Raw genomic sequence first — 17,492 nt, forward strand, 5'->3', positions numbered from 1 at the left:
TGTTACTTACAAAAGCAGCGGATATCGTAAAGAGAGCATAGATAGGGTTAAAAGAACAGTCTCACGCGCCTTTTGCATGAACAGTCCCAAGAGATTATGGTTTTGGACTGCGCTTTGGTGTTGCTTTTTCAACTCTCGCCCTGTCTGAAATGTAATTTGGAGTTGTTGGGTTATTTATTTTTTCACTGTATGTATAGTCATTAATAGTGATGCACTTACTTAGAAGCATTAAAATGCTGTTAATAAATCATGTAGAGAGAATAACACTGCTTGAACTTTAGTGTCTTTGAATAGTAAAATGAAAACAAATGATAACAGTTTAGTTGGTGGATAAATATTTCAAGGGATTTGGTGACGTGGTCTCTGTCATTTTCTTCTTAACAAAAGAGTATTGACTTTTATGTATCTCTTATTTAGTCAACAGTAATAAAAATTCCACCGTTGGATCATTTATAATCACAAATGATTTGTGACATATTTAATGCATTGTCTATTTTATCTTCACTCTCCACTACCTAAAAAAAGAAACAGCCCAAGACTAAAAAGCTGAAGAACAAGTTAAGTAACAAAGAAACAGAGAAGAGAACACACACAAAAATGAGAGAAGAAAAGGAAGACGAGAAGGCGAAGCTGGCACTTGTGTTAGCTGCAAAGTCGAGATCGTTGTTGTACACTTCATCTCCCGCAAGTCCACGCGTGTTCGCTTCTCCGATTCACACTCTTGCCTCTGTTCCGTTTTGCTGGGAAGACCAACCAGGCAAGCCCAAGAACCCTCTCCGTCCCCTTTCTTACCCCAAGTGTCTTGACTTGCCTCCTCGTTTGCTCCTTCCTGGTGAGTTTACGCAAATGCCCTTGTCTGAAAGGAAACATGGTCCTTTCCGGTTCTTGCGAAGGAAAGGGAGAGGGGATAGTGATGTTGTTGTCAGGGGTAATTATGTCTTTCTGTCGGAGAATCAGAGAGCAGGAGAGATCAACGAGAATAACATGAAGATCATCAAGTTTAACAGATCAGGGAGTTACCATGGTTCTGTTAAAGGATCTCACTTTTGGGTAAAGAATTCATCTTTCTCCGCTCTTTCTTCGTCTTTTCTTTTTTACTTAAAATGGGTTTGGTTGGGACAATGCAGAAAGGTTTATGCAAGGGACTGAAGCTAGCAATGCCATGGAAGAACAAGAAGCTAAGAAGCGAAAGCGTTTGAGCCTGTTACCAAGTGCATTACAAGAGACATCTTATCATCTTTCTATTTATCTGTCGAGGGATCAAGATGATGTAAAAGAGCTATTTAAGAGTGTATGTAAGATTTATTATAATGAGAAACTAATATATATGTCTGATGTATATATAAATATATATAATGTTAAGAGTCATGAGCCATGGCAACAAAGTTTTCAAGCTTCTTCATTAATGAATACATCTGATCAAGTTCTGATCAAGAGTGAGTGTACACACATGCCTTTATATAAGTTTCAGAACAAAAACATGAGTCTGCCTTATTTCATTTGCGAATTAAAGAGTTAAAAAGACAAAAAGGAAAATGGATAAATTGTGAATGTAAGAAAACAGGGGAAAATCATTGCTTGGATTAAATCTGTTTCTTCCCTGTCACACCAGCAATAACCTGCAAAAGCAAAATGGATCCCAGTTAATACTTAATACATTTGGTTGCCTATATAGGCTATACAACAAAGTGTTGGATTATTAACGAGATCATGGCACTCATCCATTACTAACTAAAAGACACAGAGTTTTCACAAAGCCATACATGAATCAAAGATGGAACTCTCAAATCACATAAATATGCAAGCAAGGCGAGGAGGAACAAAAACAATGAGATGATGTATAAGCTAAAAATCACATTGCAAAACATGACAGAAACAATAACAATATCGACAAACACAAACTATCATCATGCCAAGATTCCGGATCAGAAACATCTAAGCGATATAAAATCAATGTTTAAGGATTTTAACCATCTCGTCCAAGTAACAAAACAAAATTCCACAGAGATAAAATGAATACTTACATCGGTAAGTGGGGGAGCTTTAACTTGTTTGGATGCCTCGAGTGAGTCAAGAATAGGCCTCACAACAGCAGGCAAAAATAGTCCTAGGAAATGAAGATAACCATCAGCACATGTATAAAAAGATTATGTCTTTTGCTAACATTACTACTGTTCCAAGTATTCCAAAAAAGACATAATCTTTTGCTACAAAATCGAAGAAAAATGGAAGAAAAAGGAAGACGCTTGCATCTATTGAAGTAATAAAACTTATCAACTCCTAAACAAACTCTCTTATAAGAACGAGATGTCCCCTTGTTACATTTGGATCATCAGGCATTTCTTTATTCTCAACCAAAAATAGAGCAAACCATCAACAGATTCGAATCTGGATTTTGCGATCTGTAAGAAAAAGGGGATTACAAAGAGAGATTGAATTTAGGGTTCATACCAACGCCGCCGATTAAGCAAGAAGCAGCAACAACTGGCTCCTGGGCCACGAACATCCTCAATTTCTCCATTACCGGCATTTTGTTTTCCGATTTCAGTCTCTTCCTCTGTGATTACGACCGAAGCTCGTCGTCGTCGATGTCTCTGATTCAATTAATATAGTTCCAGAGTACACCATTTCCTTCACATGGGGATTCAATTATGGATTCTAGTCGGGTCGGGTCAGGTCACCGGGCCCGAATGTTCGAATTCAGCCCATAATAATTGCCACGTAGGTCAACGACAAAATCAAAACGGAGTGAAAATTACATTTTACCTTTTCTCTTCTGTTTCTTTACCCAAGAGTAAAAATCTCTAGAGTGAAAAAAGAAAGATCATAAAGCTAAGAAAAAGTAATATATGCAGATTTTACATGAAAGGTACTTACTTACACGAAAGATCATATGATTTTCAAGAAAAAACAAAAAAAGATGAGAAACTATACGTAGAAGAAAGTAAAGAAGCACAATATTAACAAAATTCTTACAACAATTTACATTCTCATTAACGAAATCCAAAAGCTGCATTCGAAGCACATCTTAAACTCTCATTTCAAGACCTGTTCAGTGAGAAAAAAGAGGATAAACCTTTCGAGGTCTTTCGTCTCTTTTCTTCTCTTCTCTTTCTCTTTTGATTAGAACGATAGCATCTGCATCCATCCTACAGTCCAACCAAGAAGCAAACCAGCACCAACAAGACTCATCCCCAGAGCTAAACTAACCGCGTACTTAGCTCCATTCGGTTTACCCTTTTTGCTTCTTCTCTTTCTCCCCGGCTTTCTTGCTTCGCAATTGCTCCAAGGGATGGATACCGGTGGCTCGTTTCCCTTCTTCCTGTTGTTGTTATTCTCAACCTTCTTGTTCTTGATTTGGAGGTAAAGTGTTTCGAGCTGAAGCAGTTGTAGCCATTGCTTATACCCGAAAAGCTCTGATGCTTGCTTGAACAAGAGCTTCACCAAGTGCTCTTTCTCTGCATAAGCTTCTTTAGCCATGTTCTCCGCCTCCCTTGCCCGCGTTTGGGAATGCCTCAGCGCTTCTAGTAGTTCCGATTTGCTTAAATCAGACTCAGACGAAGCCTCGGTTCTGTTCTTGCAGCTGTTTCCTCTGCTTGTCCCGTGCTCGTGGATGGTTTGGTTAGAGACAGAATCAAAACCACGTGGACTACCATAATAAGAGCGTTTCATCTTCTGCGGTGTTGGAAGATCACAGTTCTCAACATAGTCCAGCGATCTTTGTGCAACCAAGGAAGCTAATTCATCTTTATCCGTAGTTCGCCACCACGGTCCAGCTTTCTCGCTTGCGAGAGGATTCCATGGCGAGCTCGGATCGAAAGTTGGCTCATTTAACTTTTTCACAGTGGACTCATCATACCCGGTTGAGCCATAACTTTCCCTTGTTTCCATTAACTCTATAAACTCTTGAAAGCTTTCGGAATTAAAAGACTTCCCTTGTTTCTCTCCAGCTCCCAATTCAGGCTTCTTCTCGGGTACGCCTTGATTGTTGACCTCAGACTCCAGTGGCTTCTTATTCATCTGAAAGGGATGGTGAGGACTCCACAATCCGGTGTTGTGAGGTAAGAGATCATGAAAATTCGGGTTACGATGAAGAGGCATGAAACCTGCAAGAGATGACTGATTAAGTGGTTCAAGAGAAGCTCGAGAAGATCCAGAGTCTTGGACTTGCTTAGTTGAAGCAGTGGAGGAAGAAGAAGAAGACTGGCAATAGGTAAACTTGGGAGCTCTTTTAGCGTCTTCTTGGACAAAGCAACGGTTAACAGTTCTTTGCCACACTGCTCTAGCTTCAGCTGCAGCCATTATTTCACCATAACTCTGTTAAAACAAAGACAAGATACTGAGAAACATCAAATTCAAAAAGATCAATGTGATTCAGAAATCAGGCAGATTTTAGCAATTAACCGTTTTTGATTCTATTTATAGGAGAGACAAATAAGACATCATTATAAAGGAAGAATCTTTCTGATCGCCGACAGATCCATCACCAAAAAAAAGATTACACAAATCCGTTTTTTATATTTGTCAATAAGGGAATCTGATGTTTTGCCTTAAGAGAAAATGAAGAATTGGTTCCTAATTTTTTTACAAGCAAAAAAAAAAAAACCAGAGACAGATTCTTTGTCAAATTAAGCAAACTCATTTTTTGAACTTACCAACGAAATCATCTTTACTTTGCAATCGAATTCAGATCCCCAGAAACTTCAAACTAAAATTATTAAACCCATTGATATATAATTATAATATAACAAACAGACACACAGAGACATAACATCCAATTTAGGTGAGACCTAAGAATCGAAACCCAGACACGAAAACAGCGGATGATGATCCAATTTTTTTGTCGGATTTGGGTGATATAATTCATCAACTGAAAACGATGAATCATAGAGAAACAATAACAAAGATAATTTGCAGATTCATAAAAATAAAACTAACCAGAAAGAGAGAGTAACACCAAAAAAATTTCAATAAGGAAAAGTATATGAGAATCCGTCTCGTGAAGATAAGAGTTCGTTCTGAGATTTTTATTTTATTTCTTTTTTTTTTGGGTTTGTCAGAGAATTTTTGTTTGCTATCGATTAAACTCAAAAGCTTTTGAATCTTTTTTTTCTTTTCTTTGCAGTTTATTTGTTTTCTTTCTTCCTGTATCATTCAGCACGCAAGCCTCGCCTTAAACGACACCGTTTTGAGAGGGCGTCAAAGGCTCATAGTGTTGTGTTAATGAGTCTTTTGAGTCCACAGATTTGCCCGTAGATTTCACACGACAGCCGTTCGATTAGATATTAATTACACGTGGCATGAAACGCGAAGATCGACAAAAAAAAGGCTCCTCTTTCTTTTTTTCCCGGATAAGACCTTTTTATTTTTATCTGCATTGCATTATTATCATTTGGAGGGAACTCTTTAACTTCTCACTATACGCTAAATTAGATCACGTCAAATAATTTTTTATGATGATTTCGATTTTTTGCCTAATTGATTTTATATTTTTCTCATTATATCAAATTAAATTTAAAATACCAAATAATAATTTAAAAACAAATAAAAACTAAATAAACAAATATAAGGTCATTTTTTTATCAACGTAAGTGTCATTCAGATTGATTTTCTATAACACTGAGTACTTTTTTTTTGAGGTTTTAATTTAAGGTAGTCTCTCTCAATTCGCCATCAATAATAAGCTTAATAATTGTATTATAAATTATAAGTTCTTGTTTTTTTTGTTTTTTTAATAATTACAGGTCAATTTCCGGGTTTAATATAGATTTGAAAATTAGGTACAGAGAGGATGTAAATAGTGGCGTCGCATAGGAATTGAGCGTTAGGTGAAGGCATTAACGTCTTCAAGTCATACGTATTATATGGTTTCCAAGTCTCTCTCCACTATTCTCCTATTGATAGTTACCTTACCTACCTGATGAGAGATATCTCTGTTTTACTAAGTGATTTCATAACTTTTTAGAAACCAATTTAAGCGATGCTTGCTTTTATTATGTAACCAAAATACTCTCAAGGAGAGAAGATTTCTATATGTATAGTTTATAAGTAGTATTATTACTAACGAAATCTTTAATATAAAGCTTGAATTAACCTGGATAAAAATTTGCTTGGAAACGGTAAAATCCAAACAATTCGAGATCACCCTACATATCAAAAATGTTGTATACTAATTGATAAGATGCTTTAATTAGAGATTTATATCTTCTATGTCCTTTATTTGAGGACTGATCATCTAGATGTATATAATCGTTGAAACTGACACCATTTTTATTCTGATATTATGCTTTATGTCAGCACTAATATATATTCAGTCATAATTACGACCATATGATATACAACTAACTTCATTAGAATAACTATTTACTGAAATGGACCCTTTTACCTTTCTTTTTTTTTTGTGAACCGGACCCTTTTACCTTTAACTTAATATTATTTGGGAATCATACTTGCCAATGGGTTTAATCAAACAATTGATGATTCATAATATATCATTTCCGCAGTTTAATAAATTAACCACAAGATAAAAGATTCCACTACGTAATACGATAGTGGCCGGGTTCTTGGCCGTCAAAGATTTCTTAATCTTATTTAAACTGTAGTGTGCTGCTCTATTGCACCACACTTAATTCCAATCTAATGAGAATCATTCCGATCATCAATCTGGTCAAAAGTCCGATGCAAGAAAGTCAACCCAAATCCATGTCAAAGATAAAACACAGATGATATTTTCCAAAGTAATTCAAGTCAAGTCAAAGATAAATTTTAAAAATCTGGATTAAGGTCAACTCAAGATGCCACTGCTTCATAATCTAAATAATATATGCGCGTGTTATATATGTATACACCCAAAATAAAACCAAACCATATAGAAAAAAGTTACATTACAAAAAACAAAATCACAAGAAGAGCTATATAACTCGTTTTCTCGGCTATAAAACTTTCCCCTGGAAAAGGTTACTTTTATTTACCATCGTCATAGGAGTCTCTGAGGCTGACCAACTTCACCGTGCCATCACCGCCACACGTTATAAATCCGTTCGGACAAACTTGTATGTCAGTCACCCCAGCCTACACCAATTTTTTAACAGAAACGCAAACTTTAATGACCGTACACCGATTTTATAATATTAAATTACTTATTAAAAAAAAACAGAAGCGCGATGAAAGGATTCAGCTTTAGGTGGTTTGGTTACTTACCCGGATGATTCCACCGTAGCCTCTAGAGTTCGGCTGTAGAAATGTATGTCTTTCGTGTAATTTGGGCCAATGATGTATCAACTTGGCTGCTTTCGCATCCCAAAGTTTAACTTCTCCGTCTTTGCTTCCTGTCAAGAACAGACTTGTGTGCGGGATTGTTGATATTTTCGTCACGCTCCCTAAAATTTTAATCGTTGTCAAATCAAAGTTGTGAGAAATACTTTCCGGTTTAATCAGAATATGCAGGTGAATATAGGGTTTAAGGTGTGCACCTAAGTGAGCCTTTGGTATATACCAAAGCATCCCATTCTTGTGTTGATCCCCATCAGTTGAAGATCTTCCGTCAGGGTTCCTTTGCTTCTTCATCTTTCCGGTAGCAATATACCGGAAATCGTGCAAACCAACATCCCCGTTTTTGCCACCAGTCACAATCATAGGTGAAATTGAGCCACTACCAATGTCATTATCGAATACTGAGATAGAGCGCGCACCACCTTCATGAAAGAAAAGGGACAAAAAAACAAACAAACTTGTCAAGAGTTATGATTATGGGAAAATGACGCTAATGGTTAACACAATTTACAACTTGTTTTATCGGAAGAGACCTTCATGACAATTGATAGATGCCTGGGAGGTTGAAGGCGGAGCTAGAGTATCCCATACAACTACGTTCGCACCACTTGAGCTATATCCTGAAGCTGCAACAATGGATCCACTCGAACTAATATATTCTACATCTCTGCAACCATAATAACAGAAACGGCATAGCTGAAGCTAATGTTCTCAGTAGAACATGAAACAGAGAAAAACTGGTAATTTTCATGATTGGGAGAAATATTTCCAAACTTGGGTCTTTATAGTATATCAGTGAACAAGAAGTTAAAGATCACGAAACGTACGATGCATGGCCATTGAAGCAAAGAGATGATTCAACAGGATGGATATTGCTTCTTCCTCCAACTTCTGATTGCCAAGTGCATACAGTTCCATCCAGTGCAGCGCTAGCAAATCTGTGTCCGCATGGACCGAATTGCACTGCTGATATAGACGCCAAAGCATATGGAGGAGGAACATTTGCAGCAGGCAGAACACCGTAAGTTGCAGTGGCTCTCTCTTTTTCAAACTGCAAGATGTAAGGTTGCATTATAAAACCCACAAGAATATATAACAAATGTCATATCAATTACTTTTCACTACTAAGACACTGAGTACGTAAAAGAATTCAACAATCAATAGAGGCTCATAGAAGTTATATGAAATGTCTTATCATTCATTCCTCACTCCTCAACCAGATGGTGCAAGTTTAAGGCCCATACCTCCCACAAGTAAATGTGTGTGTTGCTCGAGCCAACCAAGAAGAGAGGCAATGTTGGGTGACTAGAGAATGCTCTCGTAACAACAGTTTCAACTGTTGGAGGAGGATCAACAAACTGTTCAAAGTCCTCTTGAGTTTCCCAACCTAGACCAGAGACTCCTAAGCCGGTGTAACCCGGAACTCTGTGAGATTTACCAGGCTTGGAAAGAGAAACAACTCCAACAGTGGCCCCCCCTAACCCAAGGTGTGCTCCTTTCTTGTCCCCAAGACCAACACCAAGAGAGACATATGTTGGAACCGGAGTTGACTCAGAGTTAGCCCAACCATTATGTGGCCAGTCAGCATTTGACCAGATATAGTCTGACTGGTTTATGCAGGAACCACCATCTTCTAGCTTAAAGAAAATTATGCCCTGCATGTCACAGAATGCACATTTAGGGATGTATTTATGTACGATGCCACATTACCACTAAGCATAAGAAAAATTTGTTTATGCCTGATGCCACATCAACACTAAGCATAGGAAGACACTGCAACAACAAAATAACAACAAATAGAAACTTTATCTGAAATTTGTCTCGAGATGCCGATGCAGGATACATATAAAAGATATATGGAGGTTTTCCAGGATTCAGACTCATCTTTGCATTAGTCAAAGTTTTGGTACATAGCATATGGCAGCTTACAATGAATTATGAAATTCACAAAAGTAAAGATAGAACAAGTGCTAAAGGCAAACTACGACAATAACTGACCTTGCGGTTGCTAGCTAATGCAGCTTGCCGATGGTTGATGGCATTGATACAAAGGGCCTGTTAGAAAGATAAGCATACTCGATCACGAAAGATATCAGTAACTTATAGTGAATGTAAGAAAAAGAATTACCTCTATAAGCTCCCCGGTCCTCTTATGGATTTCTTTGGGATTCTGGAAAGCAGAGTTATCACTGGCAGTTACCGCAGCTTTCTGTGAAGAATTTGAAGAGTAGCTTGCAAGCGAAGCCACTTCATTACTACTCCGACCATCTTGATTGCACAACATATTGAGCTCATTCTTCCTGGTAAGTTCTCTGTACATATCGCTCCAATCATCCAGTGGTTTGGATTTTGACCACTCAGATATGTCAAAATTTTCTAGCAAGATAGCCTCGTACAGTAAATGAGGATCAACACAAAGCTTCCAGAACCTCACAGAAACAGCTAGGTCACCATTGTCTTCATTCTCTATACCTGCATCTGGGGGATCTCGATTAAGAAACTTTGCTTGAGATCTGCCACATTCAAGTAACCATAACAAGGTAGGAACCTGAGTTCTCTTCTCTATTTTCTGTTTCAAGACCAATACTAGTTGTTTGACATGATAGGAAGAGAGTTGGGCAAGAGTGCTAATCAGTGTATTTCCCAGAACAGACATTATCTTCTCTGTTACGAATACAATGTCAGCACTGGAGTCCAATGCTGCCTGAGCACCAAAATTCTCAGAGGAACAGCTATTCGAGATAACACCATCTAGATTGATCGAAATAGATACCAGCTTATGTTTCACAAAGTCTGAAACATGCTTCCAAAAGCATGCTTGCGTTATAAGACGTCTTTCATCTTCTGGAATTGAGTCCACTGGATAGCCAAATTCGTTATTTTCAACATCTCTGCTGACCTTAGAATTAACTTCTACATCTGATGCATCTAGAACACTAACAGAGGCTTCCTGGTGGTATACTCTCTTCACGCTTTCCAGGTCAACCTCATGAGGCATCTGCCCATGAAAATATGCTATGGTAAGGGGCTGAACCATTCTGAAGAGACAATTTACATCCCCCAAAACCCAAGCTATTGCGAGTCTCGAACAATATTCGACTAAATCAAGAACAACTGCGAGTCTTGTTTCCAAGTCTTCCACAGAGGAGCCCAAGCACAGGCTAATAGATGTTCTCAAACTAGAGAACGATTCCAAAATTCCCTGAAAGTAAAGACGCAAAGCATTGGACCACTTTGGTTCAGGTCCAGGTGACACCTTATTTTCCTCAAAGCATGGCACTGAGTGTAAGCAAGTGACACTGCACGCAGCAATGATACGTGATAATACAGATGATTTCTCTTCAATCGCTTTTAGAACCAATTTTGGTAAAGCTGAATATTGGAGAAGATTTTCATCTATGTGAGACTTGTCGTCTGAGAGTCCTGAGGAACTATTTTCCTGAAATATATTGTGTCCCATGGATAGTAACCCACGGCTGTAGGCTGACAAAATAACCTGACAATAGAAAACAAAAAATCAGATTACACATAACAATCAAAGTATCTGCATTGTCAAATTAGTCTAACTAAGAAATCTTATATGATGTCCAAGTATTAGTAGTGGAAACCACATACCATATCACGTAGGTAAGATGAAGACAGCGAAAACCTCAGGTAAAATTGCTCCAAAGCTGTTTGTAGAGTATGCTGAAATCGTGAGAGTTTCTCACACGAAACAGTATCAGAATTCATTAACGGTGCAGTTGCTACCCATAAGAGCCTCGAGAGGAACTGAACGGCTAAACCCAATTTAAAATGAGTGTCCAAAGTAGATGAAACACCGCTTGATACCCAATTCGACGAATGAGGGACACAATGCTCAAAAACACCTTGCGGGGTACACAGCTGACCGTTACTTGGAACGCTTGTCTGATGGGTACCACCACGACCAACGCCAGATGCTGAAAGACATTCCAACGCCTCGAGCTAACAATTTTAAAAGAAGATAAATTCAGATTTTACGGCACAGAAATTAAAAAACATCAAATTCTACAGGATATACTCCATCGTGAGGAAATTACAGATAAAAAAAAAATATTTTATGCTAAAACGACTTTGTTAAAAAAAGGTAGTTCCCTTCCCTAAAAACTATGTTTTTAGCTTTTAACATGGTGCTTCGGTGGAAACATGTAATTTATGCAAGAAGTACTCTAAATCCTATGTCATTTGCAAGCACACAGCATGTTATAGTTGCTTATATAACTTACCGGGAGGCCACATCTGCTGAAAGCGTTAGCAGCCATTAAGGTTGCCCATCTACTAATTGTTGAAGCACTTCTTTCCCCCAGTGTGTTCTTCACACTATTTTTGGTTGCCAACATGAGGCAGTATAGGCCAATACTAGGATCCACAAAAGAGATGTGATTTGCAGAAACGGTAGAACTCCCAGTAACAGAGTTCCCTAGACATCCAGCCATAGCAAGAATCGACTGGTGGTACTCTCCTAATTCCCACTGTATAAACAAGGGACAGCTTCATAGTCATAATTTGTAAAACCAAGCAAGGAAAGTAAAAGTATTTGCAAGCAATTATAATAACCTGAAGAAGGCTTAATAGCCAAAAGTCTCCTCTCTGAACAGCAGATGGAAGTATATATTTCTTTATAAGATTACTTTCCAGGGCCCCACCTTGACCATCAACAAGCCGGCAAATTACGAGCGCAAGCTGCTCATCCTGAAGATTTTTCACACAAACATTTATGGCAGATGAGGCTTCACCTCCAAGGAGAAAGAAACCTATCGCCAGCTCCAGTTGGTGTTTACCCATTAGCACATACGCATTTTTCAAGGCTGCTGCCTTGTTTTTCTCCTCCTGTACGAAAAGATGCACTCAAATTAGGAGACGTGTCACTCATTGATATCCTAGATGCCTTAAGTCGTATGGAAAAAGGTGAAAAGGAACGTATCATCCCAATAAAAATATGGTTTGTACCAAATACCTGAAAATTGCGTGAAAGAAAAACAACCAAGGGTTTATCTTTCTCATCCTTGCTTAATTTGAAAAGACCAGCCAAAACTTGAACTCTATTTAAAGCTATATAGAGAAGCGCACAATCTTTAGGATTCTTTTTCTTCAAGTATTGCTGTCGGGCCAGTTTCTCCATCTACAAAAGGAAATAGCATCATATTTAGTGAGGCACATCTATTTCTTTTACCCTCTGTTCGTTGGTATCAAAGATAATATCATTAAAGAAAGAAAAGCAAGCATAAATAGAAGGCGTATTAATACAAGGGTTCTTGCATAGCTAGTTTGAACCAAGCATTATATTTTAAAACTTACTCGTGAACGCAGTTGTGCTACATTTGAATACCAAAATCCAAATCCCAGTGATCGCATTTGTTGCCATGATGATTCATTAGGTAAAAGAGAACCAGATAAAATCTCTTTAGACTCTGAGTGAAAAGCCCATCCTATCATGCTAGAGTCAATATCCAACTCTTCCAAAGATGCTGTTTTCCCAGAACTTCGAGCCAAGAATAGCTGTTTAAACCTAAGTGTGACCCAAAATCTACACAGCAGAAAGAACAAAAAGATCCATGAATACCAATCAGCATAAAGTATCATTCATGAAGCAAAGCAAAAAAAACTTCCCCTGTGCTACAATACCCTCTGATCAATATTTTGCAAATAATGTAACTTAAGAAGCCACAAACGTGCTAGAAGTTATTTCTTGAATAAGGGACCAATCTGGCCTTGCTAATTGAACATTATTGTTATCTTTTAGTATTTACCAGTTAACAAAGAAATCGAACATACTTGATGGAACATATTCTTAAAAACTCTATATTTAATTGGTCTTCAGTAACTACAATTACAAAAATTCGAAGAATCATTGTACCTTCTGCCAGCTTCATCAAGACTTGCATAGACAGATGTAGAATGTGGGTTACTAATTTCACAAAGAAGGTCAACAATTGCAAAATATTGCAATTTTTCTATCCTTGAAATATTTCCACCATCTGATAACTTCTTCAGCTGCTCACAGAAGCCACTAAAATCCAAGTCTGTTGCAGGTGAACTGTAACTACTGTTGGGATTATAAGAATCCATATTAAAGAAACCAGATGACTGCAACCCTGACTGCAACTGTGAACCAGATGTCCCACCCCATTGGAAATCCTTAGGATTTCGGTCATTGGAAAGAGACCCTTCATAATACATTGACAAAAGGACATCTGGACAAAGAACAGACTTTAAAGCACCCTTCTCGGAGGCATCAGTTGAAGTGATACATTCAGCAAGATGCCTTAGAGCTGTGCTTGCTCGTTTCCAATTGCCTGAACACATCAGAGTTAACAATCTTAGCTAAGGTGAAATTAACCGCATGACACAGGTTATGCTCCTGCACGAAGGAAAAATAAGAAAGGAAAGCTAAATAAAAGCTAAACAGCTTAGTTTCAGAACTGATTGAAGAAGGGGAAAACAGAAAACATTTGCAGCATTTCACCTGAATGTATAGCTACAAGGAGGGCTTGTGGGTGATAAAGCGGTAAGGCACCTCCTAACTTATCCACCATGCGTTCCATGCTCGTAATGTCAGTACTAGTATCTGAACCATATGCGGTTCCAATCAACGACATACTAGTGACTTGCCTGTCATCAATTGCATTACTAGTTGAAGGTAGAGGAATACATCCTCTGCTAATAGATGCAGTATCAGCTTCTTTGATATCATTAGTACCAGAATCAGATAACAATTTAGAGTCTCTACCTTCTTTTGTAGCAGTTACTAAGTTGGGAAGATTGGCTGCAAATATGTGTGGTAGGTTATCTATCCTTTGTTTCTCATCAACAACAGCCAGCCATTGACCATGTAGACTAATAAAATCATTATGAACAAGGCAAGTCATGGCTTTAGATCCCCACCATAAATCGCGAAAAACAGAAAATGTACGAGTAACAGCGAAGCATTGCCAAATCTGTGCCTCTAAAGAATAATCAGCGACCGCAAAACTGGTACTTTTGCAAGGCTGCCGAGGAGTACCATACACCCGCATCTCCTTTTGTGTGCAAACTCCAAGCAATAGCTGATCATTACCCGTAGATGACCATTTTACTGCAACAACCTCTGCATCCAAATGTAACGTATGCTCTAGTATGAAAACCCCTGAATCTATAAGGTGTATAATCTCCCATATACTAATTGCGCAGGCAGCTTTGGAATGATTCTCTGTACAGACGGCTGCTATCTTGTGTCCCGCATCAGTTAGAGATATAGCACTGACAGGATTTTGGCCAATGGTAAGCATGCCAACAAGCTCCCACGAAAGGGAAGGTGTTGAACTTTCCTGAAAACTACTTCTCCAAAGTTTTAAAGAGCCATCAGCTAGACCAGTTGCCATAGTATAATCTTTATTTTCGCTGTTCACGTCATTCTCTAGAGCCCTACCACTTGGATTGACCACAGCAAAACTCGTAACTTCATCATCACGGTGAGATTCAGGTATTTCTGAAGAGCATGATCTAATAGCAATGCAATTCGTCTTACCAGCAAAAGTATCTTTGAATAACCACTTTCCCAGTCCAGTACAATCAAAATCATGAAAATGACAATCGCAGGTGCTTCCTGCTGCATCAAAATGATGCAAGGTCACGCTCCATGACAGAGCATCAAACCGTTTCTCTTTCATCGATACACTCATCAGCAAAAACCTGTTACTTTTGAATGTCTTCCCACAAGAATTAGACAGAGCTCTCGCAAATATGCTGGTCGGACCACTCTGCAAAGGGCTCTTTACTGCAAACGGTATGGTACATATGTAATGGGTTAGATAACCATCATCATCTTTCCCACAATTTCTTACACTAAAGCAATCAACCCCTCCTACATGTCCCACAAGTAGAAATCTCTCATCTTTCAATGACGAAGGTGCCCAGCATAAACATGTATACTTAAATCTTAAATCTTGTTTCTGTAGCCGTCCACAAGGTTTCCAAGAGGAAACTGATATAGGATGGTCAATGGCACGGTTCAAATAAGCACTAGAAGACCATATTATTATCAAACCATTAGAATCCAGGGAAGCAGTGTATCCCACCTCACATTTGAAAGGATCAAAGGCAACCTGTAGGATTTTCCCACCATGACCATCGAGATATAATACTTTTCCAGTAATGCACTTCAATAAACTGGATTTATTAGGGGATGAATTTTCTGAGTCATGTGATTTTATTGTGTGCAAGGAAGACCAATACACAGTATTCTCCGGAGATAGATAAATCGACGAGCATATTAGTGGTGTGCCAAAAAGGTTATTTCTCAATAGAGAAACTTTCTTAAGGGGTAATCGATCAGAAGAACCAGCAGCATCCGCTAGAGAGAGTGATCCTGAACCAATTTCATTTGATTCTTGTCTCGCCCACAATGTTACTCGGGGAAACCTTATAGGAGAGATGTCATCAAGACAATGGACAGCCCACAGAGTAGCCAACTTTCCAGGGCCGTACCCCACCAACCACTCACATTTTCCAACTATCTCTTGATCATAATTTTCCATAGAAAAAAATTGATTAGTACCTTCAATGGTTTTCAATATACCCCCTGTACGAGTTCCCCAAAAAATAAATAAATCTCTGCCCAAACAGCCATCCAAGACCTGATTTATCTCTATCACAGCTGCCACGCAAAATGATTTCTTATGATCAGACACATCTTTAGCGCCCTTTTTTGTCTTTCCACCATCTACCTCACTCCATAACCTTACTGCCCCATCCAAGCAACATGTCATTAGCACATTCCTCATTGAGTTCGCTATACCTATTGCAGACTGTTCTGCAGCCATCGGTCTCCACTGGATCATGGATATTCTCTGAGGATGAGGCAATTCAAGTTTATGATATGATACTCCGTCACTATAAAAGGCCAAGACACTTTTACCTGCCTCGTCACACTCAGCTGGAAACTTGCTACAAGAAGTTGCTGTCGCAAAAGGACCCTCAAACGACCAGGTGGAGGAAACCAGATCTTGAAGGTGATCCCCCGAGAACTTCCAAGCTATTTCCCAAGATTGGTTCCTTCTCTTCCACAAGACAATATCAGTTCCACCAACTATGATCCCATCCCCGGATCCTGTCCACTCAATGGCCTCAACATTTGTTTCTTGCACCAATATGGCATTCTGACTCCAACAAAAAGAACCTGAATATGAGTAGAGACATACATATTTAAGATATCCAAACTAAACTGGGAGATGAAATACACATATTATATCACTTTACAATGGATTTTTCCTTAACCAGTAAGATGGATAACAATTCTCTCGTAACTCAATGGCATCACAAACCAGACCACTTGCTCAGAAACTAAACCCCAGAGAATGAAGAACAACCAGCTCTATGTCGAGGCTTACCATTCAAATCAAGCGCACAGAGGTAGATAAAGTTCCCAGACCCAACAGCGAGCTCGCCTACAGACGGCGTTACAGGAGACCAAGACACGGAAGTAACTGGAGACGAAACATCGCCGGAAATCTCTAGAATCTGACGGAAAAATGGTGCGTTCGTAGAATCTTCGCCGCGGAGAGGAGAAGGTAGATGAGAGATAACGAGGAGAGTGGATGCCCCGTAAGCAAGCCATGAGTAACCAGCGAAGTCGGGAAGCCAGTCAATAGTAGACTGAGATCGAGTCGGAGCCGGTGGAACGATGTCCGATCTGAGTTGCCGGAGAGGCAAATTATCGATCGGATCCGTGACCGGTGAGATCGCGTCGTGACTCGTCTCCGGCATAATCACGGGTTTTAACGGAAAACACAAATCTTAGACCAAAAGTATATTATTTCCGTTTGCAACTTACCAGCAGACTAAGCAGAGGATCATCGAACTTCCGTCTAGGCCAGAAGGTTCACCTCGAGACTGTCTCTCACTTAGGCCCATATCTCATCTGGGCCCATATACTGTATTATTTTCTTATTCCTTTGAATTCTTTTGAACGACCCATTTTCAAGTGTTATTGTCTGTGTGTATCAAGAACATATATCTTTTTAAATAACTAAGATATTTTATGTGTAAGCATGATGAATGATGATTTCTCGTCTATGTATTTCACAAATAGAAGGTGAAAAGGATGGTTAGCTACCTCGGGAAAGAGCTTCACAAATAGACGTACTATAGTTTTCACACAAATAAAAAGTATTTTTTCACACAAATAAAAAGTCATTATCGAATTTCTTATAAAGGATTCC

General features: G+C 38.7%; 4 protein-coding genes across 8 annotated transcripts; 1 reads left to right on the forward strand and 3 right to left on the reverse strand.

Moving 5' to 3' along the window:
• Positions 1–451: 451 nt before the first annotated feature.
• On the forward strand, positions 452–1,530 carry LOC17889913. Its single transcript, XM_006296307.2, has 2 exons — positions 452–1,050; positions 1,128–1,530. The coding sequence occupies exons 1-2, from the start codon at positions 598–600 to the stop codon at positions 1,197–1,199; spliced, it is 525 nt and encodes a 174-aa protein (XP_006296369.1). The 5' UTR covers positions 452–597; the 3' UTR covers positions 1,200–1,530.
• On the reverse strand, positions 1,376–2,598 carry LOC111830969. The gene is made up of 3 exons (XM_023783974.1): positions 2,452–2,598; positions 2,025–2,107; positions 1,376–1,619 (listed from the first exon to the last, which is right to left on the reverse strand). Exons 1-3 carry the CDS (start codon positions 2,528–2,530, stop codon positions 1,584–1,586), a joined length of 198 nt encoding a protein of 65 aa, XP_023639742.1. The 5' UTR covers positions 2,531–2,598; the 3' UTR covers positions 1,376–1,583.
• Positions 2,599–2,827: 229 nt separating this feature from the next.
• Positions 2,828–5,091, reverse strand: LOC17890532. 3 transcript variants are annotated; one of them, XM_006294121.2, is made up of 2 exons: positions 4,939–5,091; positions 2,828–4,317 (listed from the first exon to the last, which is right to left on the reverse strand). In XM_006294121.2, the coding sequence occupies exon 2, from the start codon at positions 4,300–4,302 to the stop codon at positions 3,124–3,126; it is 1,179 nt and encodes a 392-aa protein (XP_006294183.2). In that variant the 5' UTR covers positions 4,303–4,317; positions 4,939–5,091; the 3' UTR covers positions 2,828–3,123. The 3 variants fall into 3 exon arrangements, with proteins under 3 accessions (XP_006294183.2, XP_023639740.1, XP_023639739.1); XM_023783972.1 differs by having other exon boundaries at positions 2,828–4,292; positions 4,939–5,028; XM_023783971.1 differs by lacking the exon at positions 4,939–5,091 and adding an exon at positions 4,656–4,931.
• A 1,656-nt stretch (positions 5,092–6,747) lies between these two features.
• LOC17889449 lies at positions 6,748–17,052 on the reverse strand. 3 transcript variants are annotated; one of them, XM_023783970.1, is made up of 17 exons: positions 16,662–17,052; positions 14,024–16,450; positions 13,760–13,861; positions 13,151–13,589; positions 12,592–12,820; positions 12,251–12,415; positions 11,851–12,123; positions 11,520–11,765; positions 10,888–11,238; positions 9,401–10,768; positions 9,271–9,327; positions 8,517–8,927; positions 8,100–8,323; positions 7,806–7,939; positions 7,473–7,694; positions 7,201–7,379; positions 6,748–7,071 (listed from the first exon to the last, which is right to left on the reverse strand). In XM_023783970.1, the coding sequence occupies exons 1-17, from the start codon at positions 17,035–17,037 to the stop codon at positions 6,964–6,966; spliced, it is 7,311 nt and encodes a 2,436-aa protein (XP_023639738.1). In that variant the 5' UTR covers positions 17,038–17,052; the 3' UTR covers positions 6,748–6,963. The 3 variants fall into 3 exon arrangements, with proteins under 3 accessions (XP_023639738.1, XP_006293549.1, XP_006293548.1); XM_006293487.2 differs by having other exon boundaries at positions 13,760–16,450; XM_006293486.2 differs by having other exon boundaries at positions 13,760–16,430; positions 16,662–16,750.
• Positions 17,053–17,492: the final 440 nt, after the last annotated feature.

Source organism: Capsella rubella, unplaced genomic scaffold (genome assembly GCF_000375325.1).
Source record: "Capsella rubella cultivar Monte Gargano unplaced genomic scaffold, Caprub1_0 scaffold_4, whole genome shotgun sequence".
Classification (NCBI taxonomy): Eukaryota; Viridiplantae; Streptophyta; class Magnoliopsida; order Brassicales; family Brassicaceae; genus Capsella; species Capsella rubella.

What these genes read in the sequence shown, in the direction of transcription:
- LOC17889449 (XM_006293487.2), bottom strand. Translation starts at nt 17,037, where the DNA reads ATGCCGGAGACGAGTCACGACGCGATCTCACCGGTCACGGATCCGATC. An exon ending in TCAGCAGATGTGGCCTCCCG is followed by an intron (nt 11,239 to 11,519) that starts GTAAGTTATATA and finishes TAAAATTGTTAG; the next exon opens with CTCGAGGCGTTGGAATGTCT. An exon ending in CATTAGCTAGCAACCGCAAG is followed by an intron (nt 8,928 to 9,270) that starts GTCAGTTATTGT and finishes TGTGACATGCAG; the next exon opens with GGCATAATTTTCTTTAAGCT.
- LOC17889913 (XM_006296307.2), top strand. Translation starts at nt 598, where the DNA reads ATGAGAGAAGAAAAGGAAGACGAGAAGGCGAAGCTGGCACTTGTGTTA. An exon ending in TTAAAGGATCTCACTTTTGG is followed by an intron (nt 1,051 to 1,127) that starts GTAAAGAATTCA and finishes GGGACAATGCAG; the next exon opens with AAAGGTTTATGCAAGGGACT.
- LOC111830969 (XM_023783974.1), bottom strand. Translation starts at nt 2,530, where the DNA reads ATGCCGGTAATGGAGAAATTGAGGATGTTCGTGGCCCAGGAGCCAGTT. An exon ending in TTGCTTAATCGGCGGCGTTG is followed by an intron (nt 2,108 to 2,451) that starts GTATGAACCCTA and finishes TTCATTTCCTAG; the next exon opens with GACTATTTTTGCCTGCTGTT. An exon ending in AAGCTCCCCCACTTACCGAT is followed by an intron (nt 1,620 to 2,024) that starts GTAAGTATTCAT and finishes TTGCTTTTGCAG; the next exon opens with GTTATTGCTGGTGTGACAGG.